The sequence below is a fragment of the Rhipicephalus sanguineus genome, chromosome 3 (assembly GCF_013339695.2).
Source record: "Rhipicephalus sanguineus isolate Rsan-2018 chromosome 3, BIME_Rsan_1.4, whole genome shotgun sequence".
Classification (NCBI taxonomy): domain Eukaryota; kingdom Metazoa; phylum Arthropoda; class Arachnida; order Ixodida; family Ixodidae; genus Rhipicephalus; species Rhipicephalus sanguineus.
In genome coordinates, this window is record NC_051178.1 from 44,649,109 (window position 1) to 44,672,271 (window position 23,163).

The 23,163-nt window shown below is 50.5% G+C and overlaps 1 protein-coding gene across 1 annotated transcript in view; it reads left to right on the forward strand.

Moving 5' to 3' along the window:
* LOC119385431 (ABC transporter G family member 23-like) overlaps window positions 1–23,163 on the forward strand; it is a 97,470-nt gene that overhangs the window by 21,873 nt on the left and 52,434 nt on the right. The window contains exons 2-3 of the mRNA XM_049413989.1: window positions 15,800–15,894; window positions 17,834–17,947. Coding sequence (XP_049269946.1) covers window positions 15,800–15,894; window positions 17,834–17,947 — 209 coding nt within the window. The remainder of the gene's footprint in view (window positions 1–15,799; window positions 15,895–17,833; window positions 17,948–23,163) is intronic.

Here is a 23,163-nt window from a genome sequence, read left to right on the forward strand (position 1 = left end):
ATGCGAGCACCCAGTTCGGTTTCAGGCGCCCGCAATATGCACGGGAGCGAGCGGCGCGTCGTCTGCTATCGCTGCTCCTTGGAACCCTCGAGAGGGCGCGCGTGTAGTTGTCGCTACCTTTATAAATATAGGGACCTTATTTCCACCCGCATGGCAGCGCCCCTGGCGGCCACCGCGGGCATTCATCCTAACCGGCGCCACCCTCCCCCATTGAAAAGAGCGGGTGCACCGCACACTAGCCAGTATATTCTAGGCACTATACTTATGCGATCGCCTAAGACGACTCCAAGGCGAAGATCCATTATATAGTTACTGTTTATGCTACCTTTAGGTAGCATATACAGTAATTGCAGTAGAGTTACAGTATATGCTACCTAAAGGTAGCATATACAGTAACTCTTATCCATTATAGCTTACAGCGCACTCTGACACACGGACGAAGAATAGACACACGAATGCGGCTGGACTCCTATCTTTGGTCGCACTACTGGTATCGCTGAAACGTCAAGTGAACAAAAAAAGGCTGATTATTGAAGCTGCGGCAATTGAAGAAAAAAAGGCGATTATAGTAAACTTTCAATAGTGCTATCCACCAAGCAGCTATCAACCTTGCGGGAAGCGAATCGTCGTGCATGCATTTCTTAACATTGAGTGACAAATTATTACGTGTTATCATCGTCAAAGAAAGTTTTCGACAGCATGTACTCGCGCATGTGCAATTCTGTTTGTGTATATACATGTGTGTTCCATCGAAATAAAATTCACTTGTAAGTCAGCGCTTGTCCTTCGTGGTTCTCTTCTTCGTCCGTGTCAGACTAGCTATAATGAAGATTCACGAACTAGCCTAGTCAAAAACCTTGCCTAGGCAAAGGCCATTTTCTTGTTCTTTTTCTTCTAAGTCGGCTTATTGATCGTCCCCGCCCCTGCCACATTCAACAGCTTTCCCAAGTTAAGGTGGTTTTGCACTGCTTCCAGGATCGGAAGCATTACAAGCTTTCTGCTCCTCGCGTGGTTTTGCAGAGCCTCCGTGATCGGCCCGCCTTTGGCCAAGCTACGATGTCCTGCGATGTTGCCACTACGACGTCTCAGATTCCGATCTGTGACGTCAAGAATGGCGTCATGTTGCACTGGGGTCATGTGACTTTTGGTACGCCGACTGCACACGCACACATTCACTTGTGACGTGACTCTGGAACCACTTTTCTTACTTTTTGCATCCTTCGACGCCGACACCGGTCTCGCGATATCTCGAAGACGCCATGGACGTCAGTTTTCGCGCTTGATGAGGCATTAAGGCTTATGATGAGGCGCTTGATGAGGCTTGTTAAGGCTCATGAGGCTTATTAAGGCTTTCGCCTTAATAAGGGCCTCATACCGGTTGGCTGATGTTTCGATGGGTGGCATATTCGTCAAAGGCACCTTAGGTTTGAAAGGGTTGGTCATTGACGCCTTTGACCAAGATATGTCCACTTATGAAAACGTCGGCTAGCCTGCCTTATGTCCTTGTTCCTCCCCGGCACTTTGAATTGTCTCACTATGATTGCGCACTGGAAACAAACGGGCAGTGTACATCATTCTGTAGTGATCGTGTCTACAAAACACAAATGGCTGCCTCGCACAAAGGCGGCCAAAATTTGATACAGAAGGTCATGCCTTTCTGAGGGAGCCGGGGTTTCTGCGCATATGAGCCACGCATTGCAGCGAAGTGATTTTAGCGTCACTATGATACGCAACTTCAGTTAGCGCTCTAATCTGAGACGTTCAGTGCCACCACTAGAATGGTGCCGCGATGCAAAATAGCAATAAAAAACATGAGGGACTTAATAATCACGTGAATAATACAAAGTACTGAGGCTACGGTATCCACGAGAAAGCGGGAAAAAAAAAAAACTCCGCTTGCGGACTTTTGCCGAGGTAAAGACGCAGAGCGCCTGAGTTGTCAGTGATGTTGCTCTTCTGGAAATGCGGTAACAGGACAGTTCATTATCTAGCAGCTCTTCCTATAATTAACTGATTTACAAAAAATTATTCTTAAGATCTTACCCGAATGGCACCTACAATATTAGGTGTAATCCAACGTTCTAAACGACGTCTTGCACAGAACACGCATTTTCCTCACGATAAACGAACATTCATCACAGAGAGCAAGTACAAATGAGTTTCGAGACCTTTGCAGTTCCCTTATCTACATAAGCAACAGAAAGCTTTCAAGATGCAATAAGAGTTTTCTGGGGTTTCGGTGAGGGGCCTGTTAACGTACTTTAAAAGAAACGCGTTTTTGTTTTGGTTTTTTTCCCTGTTTTAAACAGGCCGCAATAGACTGGTTTCAATCCAAGACTTCGTACAAATCTGCAGACTAGCAGATATCTACTGAAGCATCGAGGTGGGTTTGGTCAGTTTATTCGATTTCGTTTCGTTTTCAGAAACACTGAGAAGAAAGGCGAGGATGGGCTGTAATGTGCGTACTGTGCTTAGGAACGTACGTTGTTTAGGGCGTATTTTATAATGAGCTTGAGAAACGAAAGGAACACGGTTTAAACTAGGGCGCCCTAATTAAAGTGCTTCAACGAAGGCTACTGAGCATTAGCCGGTTTTTAAATCAATTTGTGCCTTACTTCTGCCTCTCAATGAACACTAAAAAAGGAAGTCTCTGTCAGCGACTGTAACACACGGCTTGGCGCTTTAACCCAATTGTGCAAAATAATGGGTTGATTGGGTTCGTAAACATGACGCCAACAAAAATGAGGAAAGTCAAGCCCGAGTATGCGCATTCCGAAACACGCGACAATCATCATAATTTAAGATGGCATCAATTTCTCGAAATTAGCTCCTACGATTCAAAACGCTGCAGCGACATAAGGCCTTTTCGCCAACTTTGAAAGGAACCAGTGGAGGCCAACGGCAGTACAATAGAGCGAAAAATATTGAAGAGGCCGGAGATGAGAGGAAGGGCAAGGCGCCCTTTCGAGATTCCGTCGTCTTGAAGAAGTACCGAGCCACTTTGCAACAAAACCGCTGATTCACGGTTGAGCAGTCGCTCGCTCGTCGTATGCATTGATGTTATCAGTCGGCGACTGCCGGTTCGCGCTCGGCGGTGAAAGCCGATATTGTCGTCTGTCTTTGTGGGCGCTACGCTGTCGGTGTCATCGCGCAAATATTTAAGGTCTGTACGCCCCGTGGCGTACCGATTTTCGTGTTATCGAAATCCCTATGACAGAGGGATGAAATTTTTTTTTTTGTCAGTGGAAGAAGACACCGTCCTTCATTTCCTTTCTGAATACATTAATGAAAACTAACGGAAAATAATGCCAAAGAAAGTATAGATGTTATTTGTAGTAATTATGATATGAATGTGAAGAAAGTAAAGTGGACGAAAAGATAACTTGCCGCCGGCAGGGACCGAACCTGCAACCTTCGAATAAATTAAGTGTCTTCGAACATATGCGTCGAACATATGCGTCTCTAATTTCGTTTCAGTTAGTCTGACGATACAGTGATGCAATGTCATTCCTTTCTTGCGTCTTTTCTTGCACGTATTTACTTCCGAAGAAGACTGTCTGACTTGCATAACTTGTCATTCGATTCCTATACGGTTGCACAAGATTCGTATGGCCCGTGCCCTCCTAACGAATTCGCGCCGCATAATAATAATAATAATAATAATAATAATAATAATAATAATAATAATAATAATAATAATAATAATAATAATAATAATAATAATAATAATAATAATAATAATAATAATAATAATAATAACTGTCGGGGCTCAACGTCTCTACACATCACTATTATTATGATACGCGCAGTAATGGTGGGCTCCGGTAATTTCGACCACCTGGGGCTCTTTAACGTGCACCTAAATCTAAGCACACTGACTTTTAGCATGGGCTTAGATTTAACCGTAACATCGCCATCGATCCTGACGCGAGACGCAATGCGTGCCACGCCTCCATTTTATGGAATGACGGAAAGAAGAAGGAAGACGACGTGCCGCTCAACGTCCAACGTCTTCATCCAGCAGCACAATGGAAGCCCCGTGAGTAGCCGCTGCAGTATTTCTCTGTTCAGTGCAGCGGAAACGATAGCTATAGGCATCCTACATTCGTCTTGCCCTTCAAACGTTGGCAAAGTAGAATATGTTAAGAGGCTGCGCAAACCTCCTTGGTGCCAGCGGGCACCAGTGCGGGTCTTGGCGTGGATCGTCACTAATCGGTGTGATCTCCTTGCACACTATACAGACGATCGAAGCTTGCGTGGCTCCCTCTCGTCTTAGCATGATGATCTGCGTGCTAAAGTGTTTTTACATTGCAGCATAGGCGACGCGAGGCTCCTATGTTCTCATATCGCTTTCGTAATTGGAGAACAGAGCGCAAACGTTCCTCCTCCAGTGATGTAAGACAAGTTGCGCCGTAGTGTTGCTGTATCACATTAATAAATAATTAATTCTGGGGTTTTATGCGCCAGAAGCACGACATGAGTATCAGGCACGCCATGGCGGGGTATTCCGAAATAATTTTGACCTTCTTCGGTCCTTTATATTGTTCGCCTGGACCTAACTACACGGACGCATTCGTTTTTTTTTTTTTTTTGGGGGGGGGGGGAAGGAGGTGGGGGGCAGCGCCTTAGAAGTGCAGCACTATACCCCTTAAGCCACAAGAGCGTGTATTTGATGCACGCGCTGTCTATATAATACGGGCGAATATGTCAATTTCGGTGACACAGCTAGCTCTGTGGGCCCAGCTGTAACTAAGCCCTCACGTAGTCCTGGCTGTCAGTTGGCATCATTCAGCGCTACGTGTGGTTGTTTGTGGGCCTCTTTCTGTCCTCGTCTTTCAAGCGTTTCCTTTATAATATGCAAACAAGAGGTTGAACCAGATAGCCCATCTGCTTCAACTTTGAAAACCAGAGGGTTTGTTTGAACACAAGCAGCGGCGTCAGGGGCGTAGCCAAGGGCGGTGGGTGGGGGGGGGGGGGTGTTTAATTCCCCCCCCCCCGAAAATTTTCAGTGTTGCTTGCGTATATATACACGCACACATACAAACGCACGCACGAACATACATAAAGTATGGTTGAACCCCCCTCCCCCGAAAAAAATTTTTGGCTACGCCCCTGAGCGGCGTGATACGTGCTAGATAGATAGATAGATAGATAGATAGATAGATAGATAGATAGATAGATAGATAGATAGATAGATAGATAGATAGATAGATAGATAGATAGATAGATAGATAGATAGATAGATAGATAGATAGATAGATAGATAGATAGATAGATAGATAGAGTAAACTCTCACTTGTACGAACGTCGGTTTAATGAATATTTCAGAATAACGAACTTTTAGAAAATCCCCGGCGATTTTCTTATGCATTCTATGCAAAAATCTTTCAGTTAAACGAATTTCAGTATAGTGAATTTTTAAGTTGAACGAACTTGATCCGCGGACCCAGGCTCATTTTTTAAATCAATTCAACGAAGTTTTGTGCACTGCAGCACTGGCATAGCCGATGCGAGCCGTCACTAAATCGCCCATCCATCGGCGGCGGCGCGACATCGCTTGTGCATGCGGCGCCGCCGAGGCAAAGCGGCCGTGCGTGTGACGAAAACGAGCCACGTGCACATCAGTTCGCCCCTTTTTTTTTGTCTGTCTCATCGGCATCATCGGTATTGTGCGGTCATCTTCATTTCGGGAAACAACAGGGCATTTAACGCGCCGTGCGCCCTTGTAACATCAACCAGAAGAAGAAGAGTGCGATGAGGAAGTCGTAACGGCTGAGGCAGGTTCAAATCCTGTAACTCTAGCCGAGGCGGTAGAGTATGTTAGAAAGTGGCGAGACTTCGTGTCTTAGCAACAAGCTGTGCCAGAGGCAGTGCGCAGAAACGTAGACTCTCTGGAAAGCTTTGTCTCTTCTTGCGCTTTAAGGGCACCAGTCCAAATGAAAATTACAGATTTCTTTTCAAAATAAATTGCATTTCACACTTTTGACTCTAATGTCTGCTGTGCCCAATGCTGTTCCATATTCTAGTGAATATTCAGTTTAGTGAACTTTCAGTTAAGTGAACTATTTCCTTGGGTCCCTTGAAGTTCACTCAATTGAGAGTTCACTGTAGATAGATAGATAGATAGATAGATAGATAGATAGATAGATAGATAGATAGATAGATAGATAGATAGATAGATAGATAGATAGATAGATAGATAGATAGATAGATAGATAGATAGATAGATAGATAGATAGATAGATAGATAGATAGATAGATAGATAGATAGATAGATAGATAGATAGATAGATAGATAGATAGATAGATAGATGTGTACCTGCTGGTTTTCCGACCGCCCAGTGAAAAAAGCCAACAGATAATGAAGACAAAGAAGGTATCGAGGACGTTCACTGCACTGTTTTAATTGTAGTATTGTGATGTAGATGTGAAGAAAGTAAAGTGGACAAAGACACAGCTTGCCGCCAGCAGGAACCCTGCAACCTTCGGATGTAGTCATTGATGCACTATTTTACGGGAAAAAAATTGTAACGGTTGTAGCTTTGCGCACGAAAGTGAAATGTGCTGTGCGAAATAACTTACACAAAATTATTTGTGTGAGTCATTACTGCGAAATAATCTTTACCTTAATCCGAAGGCGCCTGTCTCTTATGAGTTTCATTTTCCTTTCAATTTACATCGTTTTTTTTTTTGTCACGAGGAAACATAGTAAAATGTCGCTAGTTTAATGTTTCTTTTTTTTCACACCCCTTGTTTCAAAGGAATACGTTGAATTTGGCCCATGAAGTTAATGATATGTGTTATAAAGTTTCGACATTTTGATAGCGTTCAACAACTGGTCAACGAACTGGCCATCTAATGTGAGTCAGTCGTTCTTCTGAAGGCCACCTTCTTGGGTAGAAAATTGAATGTGTTAGTGATAACTGTTAGTCATTTTCATAGCAGAAATAACGAGAGAATGCAAGCTATTCAGTCGGCGATACTTCGCGCCCCGAATCGTACGTGCGGCATTAGCACGATACGATACACGCACTTTCTTATTTGTGCTACAAATCCATGTAGCTGCTTAGGCGAAAAATATTCAAGCGCCTATTGCTCTATTGCATTGCAAGTGTATCCCGTGTTTAAGAAAAAAAAGCAGATGAACAAAACTACTTAAAAGCGCGCACCCGTGATGTTTCGCAATGAAACGCGTACGTAGGACGTTCGACGTCTGATTGATACATAGAATAAGTTAATGGAATTTCGGTAATGCTTACCTCGATCGGATCAATTATCAGGTGGAGCGCACACGGTCGGCAAAAAGAGCTGAATGCTTCCGGCAAAAGACTGTAACTGAGCTCTACGCTGTCTGAACGACGGCGAGATGGGCACAATATTAGCCGCTGAAAGCCGACCGCTCAGCCAACGTCGGCCGAAGAACAGCAAAAGTGGCCCAATATTTGCCGGTGAAAGCCAATGGCTCAGCCGACACAGGCTGAAGAACGGCAAAACCGGCCCACTATTTGCCGATGAAAGCCATTGGCTCAGCCGATATCGGCGGTACGGCGGCAAACCAGGCCCGATAGTGCCAGTGGAAAGTCAATATCGGATGAAGGGCGGAAAGTCCGGCCAAATTCAACGACTCAGCCAATATTGGCTTACTGCCGGCAACATTGGGCCGAGAGTGGGTCTCGCATAGCCGCCGTAAAACCAATATCGGCCCGACGTTGGGTGCTGCCTGAGTCAGGCACGTAGCCAAGATGTTTTTTCGGGGGTGCGGGGCAAGGCCTAATTGTTCGAAAGAAAGTCTTTCCATGATAAAAAGAATAAAGTTGCCCGGCAATGTAGAAGGCTGGACGAATTTGGGGGGGGGGGGGGCTCCCCCCTTGCCTACGTGGCTGGCCTGGGTTATATCTCTCATACGTTCTCTCTAGCGCGGTGCTCTCTGTTGGCGGGGCCGGGCGGTGCCGCACTCTGTGGGTGTTGAAGAGACGTGTACCCTGTTGTCATGTTTCCCTTTCTCTGTGGTAGGGCTAGCTCACAGGTGGACGGTAAGGCGTTGAGGGCGGCAGCGGCGGTGTCTGGCGATGGAACTGCGGTGATGCGGTGTCTCGACGTGGTCGCGGAATGGGAACAGCACGGAGGCCTGCAGCAGCGTAGCTCATCGCTTGTGGCTCAGGCTGCGCTGGTTCAGGTGCCCCCAGCGATTACTGGATTACTTGTGAACGATGTCGGCTATTGAGCGCACCAGGAGTTCCGACACGGGAAACATCTTGCGCAGCTCATCACGCAGGATCGCTGTGATCGTCTCGCGCAAGTTGTCGGTGGCCAGTGAGTGCACTTATAAGTTGCAGACAGCGGAGAGCGGTTATATTGTTTCGTTCAAATTTCAAGTGTCTTCTTGGTAGTAGCCTCGGTGAGAAATTCGGTTAATGTTTTGGGCGGGTTGCGGACAAGCCCTGCTGACATTTCTTCTTTCGCACCCCGCATAGGGAGGTGAACTTTTTTGACTTCAGGCATGGCAGCGTTGGCCTGGCGGAAAAGTCAGGTCATCTCTTTCATGAAGATGGTGGCGTTTTCGTTTGGTAGCTGTACCCGTGTCTCCAACAAAGAAACGGCCCTTTCCTTGCGAACGACGCTCGTGAATGGGTCCAGGAATGCGCTGCGAGATTCCAACTTTGAAGTGAGGACTCCCGATTCTAGAGCCAGGTCCTTGCTGAAGAAGAACTTTTAATGTGGGAAAGGGAAGGGGTTTAGGAGCTATAGATGGGTGGGGTCCCATTTCCAAGGCTCCAGTGGCCTGTGCCACCAGCCGGACGGGGTCCAGAAGCGCTAGTTGCACCTCCGTGTCCTAGCTAGCAAGGAGTGCCCCCCATTGCTCCAAAGAGTTTCCTATTCTCTACCTGTGCTGTGTGCACTTGAGGTTATTTGTCCGTTTATTGACGTTTATTGACGTTTATTGACGGCACTAGTCGACGAAGCACAACGGCGACAGTCAAGACAGAGCGCGGACTCTGAGCGCGAGGAGCGTGCTGTCAGAGAAGAGCCGAAGGGGACGACCCACTAGAAAGCGCTCGAGAGGGCGACCCATTACAAACTTCCAACGCTTCGCTACAATTACCCCGGGTACGAAAAAGGGAGCCGCCTGGCGACCTAACTGCTTGTCACTATGAGCGGGTCATGATAGGGCTTCAGGCGCTCCATGTTGACAATGTCGCGCCCTCGACGGCGCATGTCCGAAGATGGTTCAATGGGCTCGATCAGGTAGTTGACCGGGGATGTGCGTTCGACTACACGGTAGGGGCCGTCGTACTTGGGCAGCAGTTTGGAAGAGAGGCCAGGTGCAGTGGTCGGGACTGAGAGCCATACGAGTGCTCCAGGGCGGAACGTGGGCGCAGAAGTGGTGGTGTCACCGCGAATGCTCTTTTGCCGCTCTTGGTCATGCGTAGTAAACGTCTTGGCAAGCTCCCGACACTCCTCAGCAAGTCTGGCTGTGGCAGAAATAGGCGCACACTCAGACGGATCCGGCTTGTATGGAAGGATTGTGTCGATTGTGTGCGACGGGTGTCTGCCGTACAATAAGAAAAAGGGGGAGAAACCAGTAGTGCTCTGAGGGGCGGTATTATAGGCGTAGGTGACGAAAGGCAGAATGGCATCCCAATTGGTGTGATCGGCGGCGACGTACATCGAGAGCATGTCGCCGAGCGTGCGGTTAAAGCGTTCGGTGAGGCCATTCGTCTGTGGGTGGTAAGCAGTAGTTTTCCGGTGAACAACGTTGCACTCTTTCAGGATGGCTTCGACGACTTCCGACAAGAAGACACGACCTCGATCGCTGAGCAGCTCCTGGGGTGGACCGTGGCGCAGCATGAATCGGTGCAGCAGGAAGGAAGCAACATCGCGCGCTGTAGCCGCTGGGAGGGCGGCAGTTTCGGCGTATCGCGTAAGGTGGTCAACAGCGACGATGGCCCAGCGGTTACCAGCCGACGTTAGAGGAAGTGGTCCATACAAGTCTATGCCAACGCGCCCGAACGGCCGGTCAGGGCAAGGCAGAGGTTGCAAAACTGCCGGCGACAGGTGCGTTGATGTTTTGCGGCGCTGACAATCGATGCAGGAGCGAACGAACTTCTGCACGTAGCGGTACATCCCTCGCCAAAAGTACCGTTGGCGAATGCGGTGGTAGGTTTTCGATACCCCAGAGTGTGCGCACTGCGGATCAGAGTGGAACGATTCGCATATGTCAGAACGCAGACTGCGGGGTATTACGAGTAGCCACTGGCGGCCGTCGCCGTAATTGCGTCGGTGGAGGAGGTCGTCGCGAACGGCGAAATGGTGGGCTTGACGACGCAACGCGCGAGTGGATGGTGTTGCCGATGGATCAGTCAGCAAGTCTATCAATGAGGCGATCCAGTGATCCTTGCGCTGTTCAGTAGCGATGGTGTGAATGTTGATAGAAGAAACGGCATTGTGAGACACTGAGCTATGGGTATTGTCGTCAGGCAAGGGGGAGCGCGAGAGTGCGTCGGCGTCAGCATGCTGGCGTCCATTGCGGTACAGCACGCGGATATTGTAGTCCTGTAGGCGAAGTGCCCAGCGGGCGAGGCGACCTGAGGGATCCTTCAGTGACGACAACCAGCATAGTGCATGATGGTCGGTGATCACATCAAATGGGCGACCGTACAAATAAGGTCAGAATTTCGTAAGGGCCCAGATGATCGCCAGGCATTCCTTTTCGGTGACGGTGTAATTGGTCTCGGCTTTAGTAAGCGTACGACTTGCATATGCCACGACATATTCAGGGAACCCTGGTTTGCTCTGCGCAAGGACAGCGCCAAGGCCAACACCGCTAGCGTCTGTGTGTACCTCTGCAGGAGCCGTAGGGTCGTAGTGGCGTAGTATGGGAGGCGACGTCAACAAACGGCGGAGCTTTTCGAAAGCGTCGTCGCACTCGGACGACCATGAATGGAGGGGCCCGTTACTTCCGAGGAGCTTCGTCAGAGGCGATATGATAGTCGCGAAATTTCGAATGAAGCGCCGAAAGTAGGAACACAGTCCTACGAAACTGCGCAGTTCTTTGACGGACGTAGGTTTCGGGAACTCGGTCACCGCGCGAAGTTTGCCTGGATCGGGGAGAATTCCGTCCTTGGACACGACGTAGCCGAGGATTGTCAGAAGCCGTGCTGCAAATCGGCACTTCTTTAGATTCAGTTGCAGACCGGCGTCGCTCAAACGCGTCAAAACATGCCGTAGGCGTTGAAGATGGGTGGAAAAGTCCGGAGCAAAAACGACGACGTCGTCGAGCAGGGGCGTAGCCAGAAATTTTTTTCGGGGGGGTTCAACCATACTTTATGTATGTTCGTGCGTGCGTTTGTATGTGTGCGTGCCTATATACGCAAGCGAAACTGAAATATTTCGGGGGGGGTTTGAACCCCCCCAACCCCCCCCTTGGCTACGCCCCTGTCGTCGAGGTAGCACAAGCACGTGTGCCATTTCAGGTTGCGCAGAACGGTATCCATCATGCGCTCAAAGGTGGCGGGCGCATTACACAGCCCAAACGGCATGACGTTGAATTCGTACAGGCCGTCGGGCGTGACAAAGGCGGTCTTCGGTCGAGCGTCGTCAGCCATAGGTACTTGCCAGTACCCTGAGCGCAAATCGAGAGATGAAAAGAATTCGGCGCCTTGCAGGCTGTCAATCGCATCGTCTATTCGCGGCAGTGGATACACGTCCTTACGAGTGATCTTGTTGAGTCGTCTGTAGTCGACACAGAACCGCACAGAACCGTCCTTCTTCGCAACAAGAACGACAGGAGACGCCCAGGGGCTATTGGAGGGTCGAATAACATCGCGTCGAAGCATGTCGTCGACTTGCTCGGTGATTACACGGCGTTCTGTGGGAGATACGCGATATGGACGTTGCCGCAGTGGCAGGTGGGCGCCAGTATCGATGCCGTGCTTAACGGCCGACGTGCGGCCGAGAGACGTTTGAGCGACATCGAAAGAAGAGCGAAATTCTTCCAACAGGTCCAGAAGCTGGGAACGCTGGACCTGCGTAAGGTTGTCAGCTATGGTGGAACCAAACACGTCAGCGGGTGATGAACCACACATCGAAACAGCACTGAGCGTACTGGAACTGCGGCCGTGCATGTCATCGGGTTCGTCCATAACTTGTGCGTCTTCGAGGGGTTCCACGCTGCCGAGACATTCCCCTCGCACCAACGTAACACTGTACGGGGAGGGGTTGTTTACAAAAATAGAGGTGCTTCCCTGAGTGATTTCAACGGTCGCGAAAGGCACCAGCAAGCCTTTCCTCGTGCAAATACGGTCGAATGGCGAGAGGAGTGCAACGGTGTCGGATAGACTGGCGCAGTAGACGGACACCGCCGTTGACGAGTTTGCAGGCAATTTGATGTCGTCTTTGACGAGCACCTTGCTGGCAGCCGATGGACTGTCTTCCGGCGTCAAATTAGAGAATGGTGACAGCTCTATTTCGGCTGGTGCGCAATGAATGACGGCGTCGTGGCGGGAGAGAAAATCCCATCCGAGGATGACGTCGTGAGAGCAGGCAGGAATTATGATCAGTTCGACGGCGTACATAGCGTCCTTAATCATGACGCGGGCTGTGCACACCGCTGTAGGGTGAATACGTTGGGCGCTGGCTGTACGGAGGGAGAGCCCGGAAAGTGGCGTCGTCACTTTGCGCAGTATTCGGCTAAGCTTTGCGTCCATAACGGATACAGCGGCTCCAGTGTCGATAAGGGCAGATGCACGAACACCGTCTACAAACACGTCTATCACGTTCGATGGGCTTCGCTGAGGGCTTTCGCAGTTCGATCGCGTCGCAGCCCTTGCCTCGTGGACTGCGACGACTAGTTTTCCTGGTCGCGTGGGACCAGACGTGGCCGCATCGGGGACAGTGAGCGGCGTCGTGGTGACGGTGAACGGCGGGTAGAGGGCGCTGGGCGAGACGGCGGTGACATAGGCTGCGGTGAATCGTAATACGGGCAGCTCGACTGGCTTGGCATGGTTGAGGCGACTTGAGGCGACTGCACGCGATTGCAATAGTGGGCGACGTGACCGGCGCAACCGCACGCAAAGCAGATGGGGCGGTTGTCGGAAGTGCGCCATCGGTTCGGCGGGGGGGGGGGGGGGGGTCCATCCATGGCCCAAGACGCGGTGGACGGGGTGGCGGCTGATAGGACTGCATGGTGGGCTGCAGTCGTGGCCTAGGAATGACGTCGGCGTACGCAGCCGGCACACTCGCCTGGAAGGCCTGTGGTCTGGCGACGACTTCGGCGTAAGGATGTGGGGCAGACACCGGGATCGCTGGGGGTGGCCTGGCTACAACTTGCGCGTAACTGAGTGGCGCAAGCGCCGGAGGTGGCTGGTGGTATTCCGGCATGACCTCCGCGATTTCCTGTTGAATAGCGCGGCGTAAGGGAGGCAGCAGTGTGGTCGACGGCTGTTCAACATGCTGCGACTGCGGCAAGGTCAGTAGAGAAAACTGGCGGGCAATTTCCTCGCGCACAAATGACTTGACCTCGGCGAGCAAGCCCGAGTGATCAGAAATGGCCGACAAGCCAGCGAGGTCGGCGTCGCGTGATGGAGGTCGACGGGTCGGCAACCGTTGCCGGCGCAGCTCCTCGTAGCTTTGGCAGAGCGTGATCACCTCTGTCACGGTACGAGGGTTCTTGGCGAGCAGCATGGTGAAGGCATCGTCGTCGATGCCTTTCATAACGTGTCGGATCTTGTCAGACTCAGACATGGTTACATCGGCCTTCTTGCACAAGTCGAGGACGTCTTCGATGTAGCTGGTAAACGACTCACCGGTCTGCTGAGCTCGTTCACGTAAACGCTGTTCGGCTTGCAGTTTACGTACGGCAGGTCGGCCAAACACGTTGATGATGGCGGTCTTGAAATCAGACCACGTGAGGAAGTCGGTTGCGTGGTTGTTGTACCACAGGCTGGCCACACCCGCGAGGTAGAAAACCAGGTTGCTCAGCTTCCCTGCCTCGTCCCATTTGTTGGGTACGCTCACGCGCTCGTATATCGCGAGCCAGTCCTCCACGTCAGTGCCATCCGCGCCGGTGAATATAGGAGGGTCGCGGATGCGGGGGGAACCGGAGCATGGTGTCGGTACAGGGGGAAGCGTTTGCTGGGCGGCGTCTTGAGGCATGGTAGATGGCACGGTACGGGATCGAAGCGCCAGGGGCATCGAACGGACCGAAGCTGGTTGGACGGCGCAGCACTCTCCACCAAATTATAAAGGCGTTTATTGACGGCACTAGTCGACGAAGCACAACGGCGACAGTCAAGACAGAGCGCGGACTCTGAGCGCGAGGAGCGTGCTGTCAGAGAAGAGCCGAAGGGGACGACCCACTAGAAAGCGCTCGAGAGGGCGACCCATTACAAACTTCCAACGCTTCGCTACAGTCCTTTTATTGCAACCCCATGAGATGGGGTAGACGTTGGCGAGTCGCGACACCACGGACAATCGCGCCTATACAACGTTGGGAAAATTTTGTGTAATCGCAGTAAATTTGGACAGACGCCAGTGTGAAGTTCATAGAGGTCCATGGCGTCTTTCCTTTTAAGAGATTTGGAGGGGGGGGGGGGGGCCATATTTCCGCCGTGAGCATCGGTGATGAGCAAGAAGCTCTCGCATAGCCATCCGAGCCGTGTCACTGTCTTACTCCTCGCGAAGGTCATGTGTAGTGTGGGGTGGTGGTAATTGGGATGGAGGCTGGTGCTCCGCTCGGTTCGTGAGCGCTCGAGCTAGAGCGTCCGCCCTCTCGTTACCCTCTAGACCTGCACGTCCCAGGCATCAGACCAACCTATAAGTGTTTTTCAATTCGTTTCCCAAGAGGTTGCAAATTTTTAATGGGAGGCGGCCTTGCGTAGAGAGTCGGCACGCCTCCTGCGAATCCGAGATTACAGTGATGTAGGCCTGCCCGTGTTTTCGCTCTTGATTTTTAAACGCCAATGCGATGGCGCAACACTCGTCCTTGGCGATCGAAGACGTGTACAGGGATGCGCTGGATACCATGCTTCTCGTATCGGTGCTCACTATTGTGACTACTGAGCGCTTCCGATTATATCTGGAAACGTCCACGTATAGCACGTTTTCATTGCCTCTAACTAATTGTCTTATTCATTTTATGCGCTCTTTCTTTATGTCGTTTCTTGGTCATGTTCCTCGGGATAGGGGCGATCGAGATATGCGCTCGGAATGGCTCTGGAATTTCTACCAGCCCCTTGTCCAATTTTTGGAGGTGCGGTGGAATGCCTGCCCCTATCAGGATCTCCCTTCCCGACTTCGTCTGGCTGAGACGGTTCCTCTGAGCGTATAATGTAGCTGCCTTCAACTCGGCGTACGATTTATGCACGGCGATCTCGAGCAGCCTGCCTGTCGGAGTGCCTATTGGTAAGCCTAATGCCGCCTTGTAAGCCCCTCTGATAATCGAGTCTATAGACTTGCCCTTCCTCGCTCTTGTTGAGCGTGTGGAATGGCAAGCTGTATGTCAACTTGCTCACTACGAACGCCTGTACTAAACGCACAGTGTCGCTTTCCCTCATGCCCTTTTTGTGGAAGGTGATCCTCTGAATCATCCTAGCCACTTGTTTGGTTGCCGATTTAAGGAGACCGACAGTGTGATTTGCCCTACCGCTGCTCTGAAACCTGAAGCCCAGGATGCGAGCGACGGTGACCGCTTTAATTTTTTGTACTTTTGCTATGTATTCGGATCTCCTTCGACTTTTCGGTGGCGCCGCTGACCGCTGGTTGTGGCAAAGTTTTCTACGGCCAGTGCCGCCTCCTGCAGAGTCTGCTCCTTGCTGGCAAGCGACCCTGCGTGGCCCATAGTGATGTCATCCGCGTAGAGGGTACAACCCAGCTGCGAGACAGTCCAAGGCCCGCGTGAGTCTTTGCATGACGATGTTGAACAGCAGAGGAGCCTTACTTCGTTCGCCGGATATATATAGAGAAGCCGGCGCGGTAGCTGAAAGCTGCCATATGATAAGCAAGGCGAAGCAGGCTAATCGGAGACTAAAGCGGAAACTTTTTTTGTTAGCTCTCCCATTTCAGCCTAACTAAAACACTCAACTCGTCTGCACACTCATCGACTCGGAGCAGCTTGGATATAGAGCAGCGGTGACGCTATTCCTTTTCGATGAAAGAAAACGGACTTCCTGAAACAGGAGGAGCGTTTGCTGGGTACATAAAACGTTTACTGGTTTCATCCCGTATTTGCGCCGTTGATTATGTAAACTTCACGCCAGGCAGAGCATGATAAAAGAATGACAGAGTGATCTAACGTTATAAACCTCTGCTCAGCGGTAGCTGCAATGATGGAGCGCAAGGCTCGAAAGCGTCGCATAGGCGGCCTGGACTACAGAAAACCTGCCGTGCGTAGTCGTGAGACGCGGAGGACAATCATCACAGCAGAAGCACAGGGCGAATTTCATTATATTGTCACGAGCGGTTGCAATGCACGACGCATATAGCGCGAATGAACATGCATGCAGACAAAAAGGTGGAATAGGAAAACGACGTTTGGTGTGCTACCTCGAGGCCCCTTGCGGAAATAAACGCGAACCATGCAGGCTCTCCTGTTTTTCAACCGTTTGGTGTACTTCTTGCTTGTCACATTTGGTGGAGGTTCTGGGTACGTCCCACGACCTACTAGCCATCAGCACCAGAACTTCATAAAAGCCGTCGCCTTGCCGGACTTTCGCCATCGCGCCCCATCATGTCTGTAGAGCAAAAGGACTCCCTCAGCAATGCCTCGGCAAGATTAGCGCTGTATCTGCATTACCGAGAGCCACGGCCGTTCTCAGCAAAGCCAGGCACTTCGATGAATGGCTGACCCATCATTCATCGAAGCCAATGCAAAAACTGGAACGGGCCTGCCAGCCAACTCAGGCATGTCGTTTTTTATTTAACGGACACGGCTCTGGTTTGGTACAAAAGCCACGCCGACACGCTTACTACATGGAGCAGCCTTGTTGAAGAAATGAAGAAGTGCTTTGGCGACTCGGACGCTAAGAAGAAACGAGCGGAAACAACATTAGCTCAGAGAGCTCAGGTCATCGCTGAAACTTGCACGACGTATATTGAAGAAGCTCTTAAGCTGTGCAAGACCATCGACCCTCGAATGTCAGAGGAAGATAAAGTGGGACGCTTTTTAAAAGGTATTGTGGAAGACGTCTATAACTTGCTCATTGGAAAAGACAATCTGAACACCGTATCAGACGTGATACGGCACTGCCGCACATTCGAGGCGCTGAAAACTCGCCGAATCACACCGAAGTTTGGACGGCTGGTCAATGTCACGACAGTGGCCAGCATTGACACGATTCAGCAGACAGACATTTTAGCTACCATTCGGCAGATTGTCCGTGAGGAGCTCCTGCGGCACGAAGAACAAGCGCGTTACGCGGTGCCGTGTTGCACCTCCGCCGCTTTCCGAGACGCCGTATGCGCATCTCCTCCGGCTACTTGGCAGCATTAGGTGAATGTTTCGGATTGTAACAGCTACCGACACGACCCGCATTATGCCCAGACATACATATATATATATATATATATATATATAAAGATGTTTGAAATTTTATATATATGGACCAACATACATGCAAAAGGTGAAGTATAGCGGCGTCAGCAGAAATTTTATCAGGGTCCGGGTTATTGTACAGCCAAGTGGTTCTTCCTTCCAGCGCCACACAATTTTCGCTAGTACGGGGGGAACGTGGCCGTGCTAATGAAAAGCATAGCTTATAGTATGCCTTACAAGTACTGTAGGCTATGACTGTAGCTTTCAGTACATACCGACGAAAATCAGTTTTGCTTCCTGCAGAGCTCTACTGGACATCCCTGCTGCCGTGACGGTGCGCGACCTGAACCTGCAATACAGTAAGCGAGCACCTCCGGTCATCGACGGTGCCAACCTGACCGTACCTAAGGGTGTCATGTGAGTATGTAGCATTTCATTTCAGTGTGACGTAAGGGAAAAAAACGATAGGTAGTGATTATAGAAAGGAAGCGTACAGTAGGTTCACCAGTGCGAGGCACTGATACGCATCTATAGTCCGAAAGAAGGCAGTAGCCTAGTCAACAGGACAAGAGAACTGGGCTGTTGCTCTTCCTTTGTCGTCTTCGTCTGTGTGCGCCTAGTTCGGATAAACCATGCTGGTCAGCGGAGCCCGTCGGCACTCGGGATGTTTCTCAATCATCAGTAACCTCTCTAGTAATCCTGCTTCTATTCTTTCAGCTCTCATTATAATCGACCGGAACAAAGATTTGATCTGCCACCCTACATGGTGGGAGTGAAGAGAGGAACCGTACACGTATATGACAACTTCTGTAAAAGGGGCCGACAAACAAAATTTACTGTACCTGTTTTTTTTTTTTAAGTGCAGCAGGAAGCTTCCCGGTCAGAGTGCCTTATCACGGAATCTAGACCATATCGAAGTCCCCTTCTTGAGGGTACTCTTCTAGATTGGTCCTTCTCTCGGGGACCTATCAAGAAGAGACCAAACATTAAAAAATGAAGGGACATCCCCCTAAACCGCTCATCTGGATCCGCCAGATAGTGTGTCTATATGTCCGTAATGAAAAAAAAAGCGCAACTTGAACGGAGACTAAGAAAGAACACAGTGCTGTGTTCTTTCTTAGTCTCCATTCAAGTTGCGCTTTTTGCTTTATGAGTTTTTGCTTCAAAAGAGTGGACACGAACTGAGTTTTATTGAAACACACACACACAGATATATATATATATATATATATATATATATATATATATATATATATATATATATATATATATATATATATATATATATATATATATATATATATTGTTGAAGAAATGAAGGAGCACACTTACGAAAATTGCATATTTTTACTCATTTACGCTTCGGCCGTGGCACGGCCTTCGTCAGAAAATATATATATATATATATATATATATATATATATATATATATATATATATATATATATATATATATATATATATATATATATATATATATATATATATATATATATTGTTAAGGTGTTTGATAGACGGCACTCAACGACACTGCGTAATGGCGACAGTCACGGCAAGGCACGAACTCTGCGCGAGCGGCGTCCTATCAGAAACCAAAGAGGACGACCCGAGGCAGGAGCGAACGAACGTCTGCACGTAGCGATACATCCCTCGCCACAAGTATCGTTGTCGAATGCGGTGGTAAGTTTTGGATACCCCAGAGTGCGCGCATTGCGGATCAGAGTGGAAGGACCCGCATATTTCAGAACGCAAACTGCGGGGTATCACTAGTAGCCACTGGCGGCCGTCGGCGTTGTAATTGCGTCGGTGCAGTAGGTCGTCACGAATGGCAAAATGGTGGGCTTGACGACGCAACGCTCGAGTGGATGGTGTTGCCGACGGATCAGTGTGCAGGTCGATCAGCGAGGCGATCCATTTATCCTTACGCTGTTCAGTAGCGATGGTGTGAACGTCGATGGAGGAAACAGCAATGTAAGATACTGAGCAGGGGGAATTGTCGTCAGGCAAGGGGGAGCGCGAGAGGGCGTCGGCGTCAGCATGCTGGCGTCCGTTGCGGATGTCGTAGTCTTGCAGGCGAAGTGCCCGGCGTGCGAGACGGCCTGAGGGATCCTTCAATGACGACAGCCAGCATAGTGCATGATGGTCGGTGACGACATCAAATGGGCGACCATACAAATAAGGTCGGAACTTTGTAAGGGCCCAGATAATCGCCAGGCACTCTTTTTCCGTGACGGTGTAATTGGTCTCGGCTCTACTAAGCGTACGGCTTGCGTATGCCACGACATATTCGGGGAACCCTGGTTTGCGCTGCGCAAGGACAGCGCCGAGGCCTACGCCGCTGGCGTCCATGTGTAACTCCGTTGGGGCCGTAGGGTCGTAGTCGCGTAGTATGAGAGGAGACGTCAATAAACGAAGGAGCTTTGCGAACGCGTCGTCACACTCGGACGACCACGAATTTAGGGGTCCGTTACTTCCAAGGAGCTTCGTCAGCGGCAATATGATGGTGGCAGTTTCGTGTGAAGCGTCGAAAGTATGAACACATTCCTACAAAACTGCGCAGTTCTTTGATGGACGCAGATTTAGGAAATTCGGCCACGGCCCGAAGCTTGGCCGGATCGGGAAGGATTCCGTCTGGACATGACGTAGCCGAGGATTGTCAGCTACTGCGCCGCAAATCGGCACTTCTTCAGATTCAGTTGCAGGCCGGCGTTGCTCAAACGTGTCAAAACATGCCGCAGACGTTGGAGATGCGTGGAGAAGTCCGTAGCGAAGACGACGACGTCGTCCAAGTAACACAGGCACGTGTGCCATTTCAAGTTGCGCAGAATGCTGTCCATCATGCGCTCGAAGGTCGCGGGCGCATTACACAGACCAAACGGCATGACGTCGAACTCGTACAAGCCGTCGGGCGTGACAAAGGCTGTCTTCGGTCCAGCGTCATCAGCCATGGGTACTTGCCAGTACCCCGAGCGCGAATCGAGAGATGAAAAGAATTCTGCTCCTTGGAGGCTGTCAATCGCGTCGTCGATTCGCGGCAGTGGATGCCCATCCTTGCGGGTGATCTTGTTCAGCCGTCGGTAGTCCACACAGAACCGCACAGAACCGTCCTTTTAGGGGCGAAGCTCCTTAAAGCGGCACCCGTTCGTCCCTCGTAGTTCTCGTAGTCGTAGTGCGTAACCAGTCGTAACGCTATTACCAGATCTTGACCTCCAAGGTGGTGCCGGTGGGAGATTTTTTCCTGTGCGTTGTTGAACAATAAAAAATTCGCAGCGTGCGCGTTAACTAAAAGCCGAATTCTTCTGTCTCTCATTCCCCATTAGCAGCCATTGGCATGTTCCAGTAGGAAACGTTAGTAGAAGTAGAAGTGTAAGTGTTAGCTAAAAGCCGACTTCTTCTGTCTCTCATTCCCATTAGCAGCCATTGTTTACCTCCAAGGTAGTGCCTGGTGAGATTTCTCCTGTGCGTGATTAAACAATAAAAATTTTGTTCAAAACGCCGTTGATTGATGAAATAAACCAACGAAAGAGGCCAGATGTTTTGTAAAAGCAAAACGAAAGAACGCCAGATGTTTCTAAAGCAAAACGAAAAGACGCCAGCTGCTTAACGAAAGACGCCAGATGTTTTCTAAAGCAATGGTTTTCTAAACAATGAAAATTCACAGCGTACATGTAAAATTAAAGTGAGCTGCAAGTCGTCATAACTCATCGAACCTTTAGTATAAACGCGCCCGATCTCACGTCGGTGATGATGTACTGGGCAGAATTCACGGAAGATTCACGGTTTACCGATGAACCTCCGCAGCTTCGCCCACTCATCATCATTCACTCCGTGGATATGCTGTGATTTTTTCGCAACGACAACAACAGGAAACGCCCATGGGCCGTCCGAGGGCCGAATTACATCGCGTCGAAGCATATCGTCCACTTGTTCATTAATTACCCGACGTTCTGCGGGAGACACGCGATATGGACGTTGCCGCAGTGGTGGTTGGGCGCCAGTGTCGACGCCATGCGTAACAGAGGACGTGCGGCCGAGGGAAGTTTGCCCGACATCGAAAGAATGACGAAATTCATCCAACAAGCACAGAAGCTGGGAACGCTGGACCGACGTAAGGTTGTCAGCAATGGAGGAACCGAATACATCAGCGGGTGACGAATCAGACGTGGAAACAGCACTGATGGTAAGGGAAATGGTACAGTGCGAGTCATCGGGTGCGTCCAGAACTTGTGCGTCTTCAACGGGTTCCACTCTGCCGAGACATTCTCCTCGAACCAACGTAACAATGTACGGGAATGGGTTGGTAACAAAAATAGCGGTGCTGCCCTGAGTGATTCGCACGGTCGCGAAATGTACCAGCAACCCTTTCCTAGTGCATACGCGGTCAGATGGCGAAAGGAGTGCAATGGTGTAGGAGAGACCGGCGCAGTAGACCGACACAGCCGTTGACGAGTTTGGAGGCACTTTCGTATCGTCTTTCACGAGGATCTTGCTCACTGCCGATGAACAGTCTGCCGGCGTCAAATGTGAGAACGGTGAGAGTTCGATTTCGGCTTGTGCGCAACGAATTACGGCGTCGTGGCGGGAGAGAAAATCCCATCCCAGGATGACGTCGTGAGAGCATGCCGCAATTATGATGAACTCGACGTCGTACAGAACGTCCTGAATGATGACGCGAGCAGTGCATACTGCTGTAGGATGAATACTCTGGGAGCTCGCGGTACGGAAGGACATCCCAGAAAGTGGCGTCATCACTTTTCGGAGTAAGCGGCAAAGTTTTGCGTCCATAACGGAGACAGCGGCTCCAGTATCAATAAGGGCCGATGCGCGAACACCGTCCACAAACACGTCGATTACATTCGATGGACTTCGCTGAGGGCTTTCACAGTTTGATAGCGTCACAGCCCTGGCCTCCTGGACTGCGACAACTAATTTTCCTGCTCTCGTGTGCCCGAACGTGGCCGCATGGGTGACAGTGAGCGACGTCGTGGAGACGGAGAGCGGCGAGTAGCTGGAGGTGGGCGTGACGTCGGCGACATAGGTGGAGGTGGGTCGTAGAATGCACGGCTTGACTGGCTGGCGACAGGGGACGCGACTCGAGGCGGCTGCACGCGTTGGCAATAACGTGCCACGTGACCGCCGCAACCGCAAGCAAAGCAGATGGGCCGGTTGTCGGGTGTGCGCCATCGGTTCGCCGGGGTAGGTCCCGCCCATGTCGCAGGACGCGATTGACGGGGCGGCTGCTGAAATGACTGCATGGTGGGCTGCATTCGGGTTCGAAGGATGGCATCAGCATATGTAACCGACACACCCGCTTCAAAGAACGGAGGTCTAGCGGCGGCTTCGGCGTAACTCATTGGGGCAGCCGCAGGAATTAATTGGGGCGTCCTGGCGACAACTGGAGGGTAACTCTGGGGCGCAGGAGCCGGAGGTTGCGGGTGGTACTCAGGCATGACCTCCACAATTTCCTGCTCAGTCGCTCGGCGGAGAGGAGGAAGAAGGGCGGTCGACGACTGTTGAACGTGCGGCGGGTGGGCAAAGGCCAGGAGAGAGAACTGGCGTGCAATTTCCTCGCGCACGAATGTCTTGACTTCTGCCAGCAACGCGGCCTGGTCAGATATTGCCGCCAAGCCAGC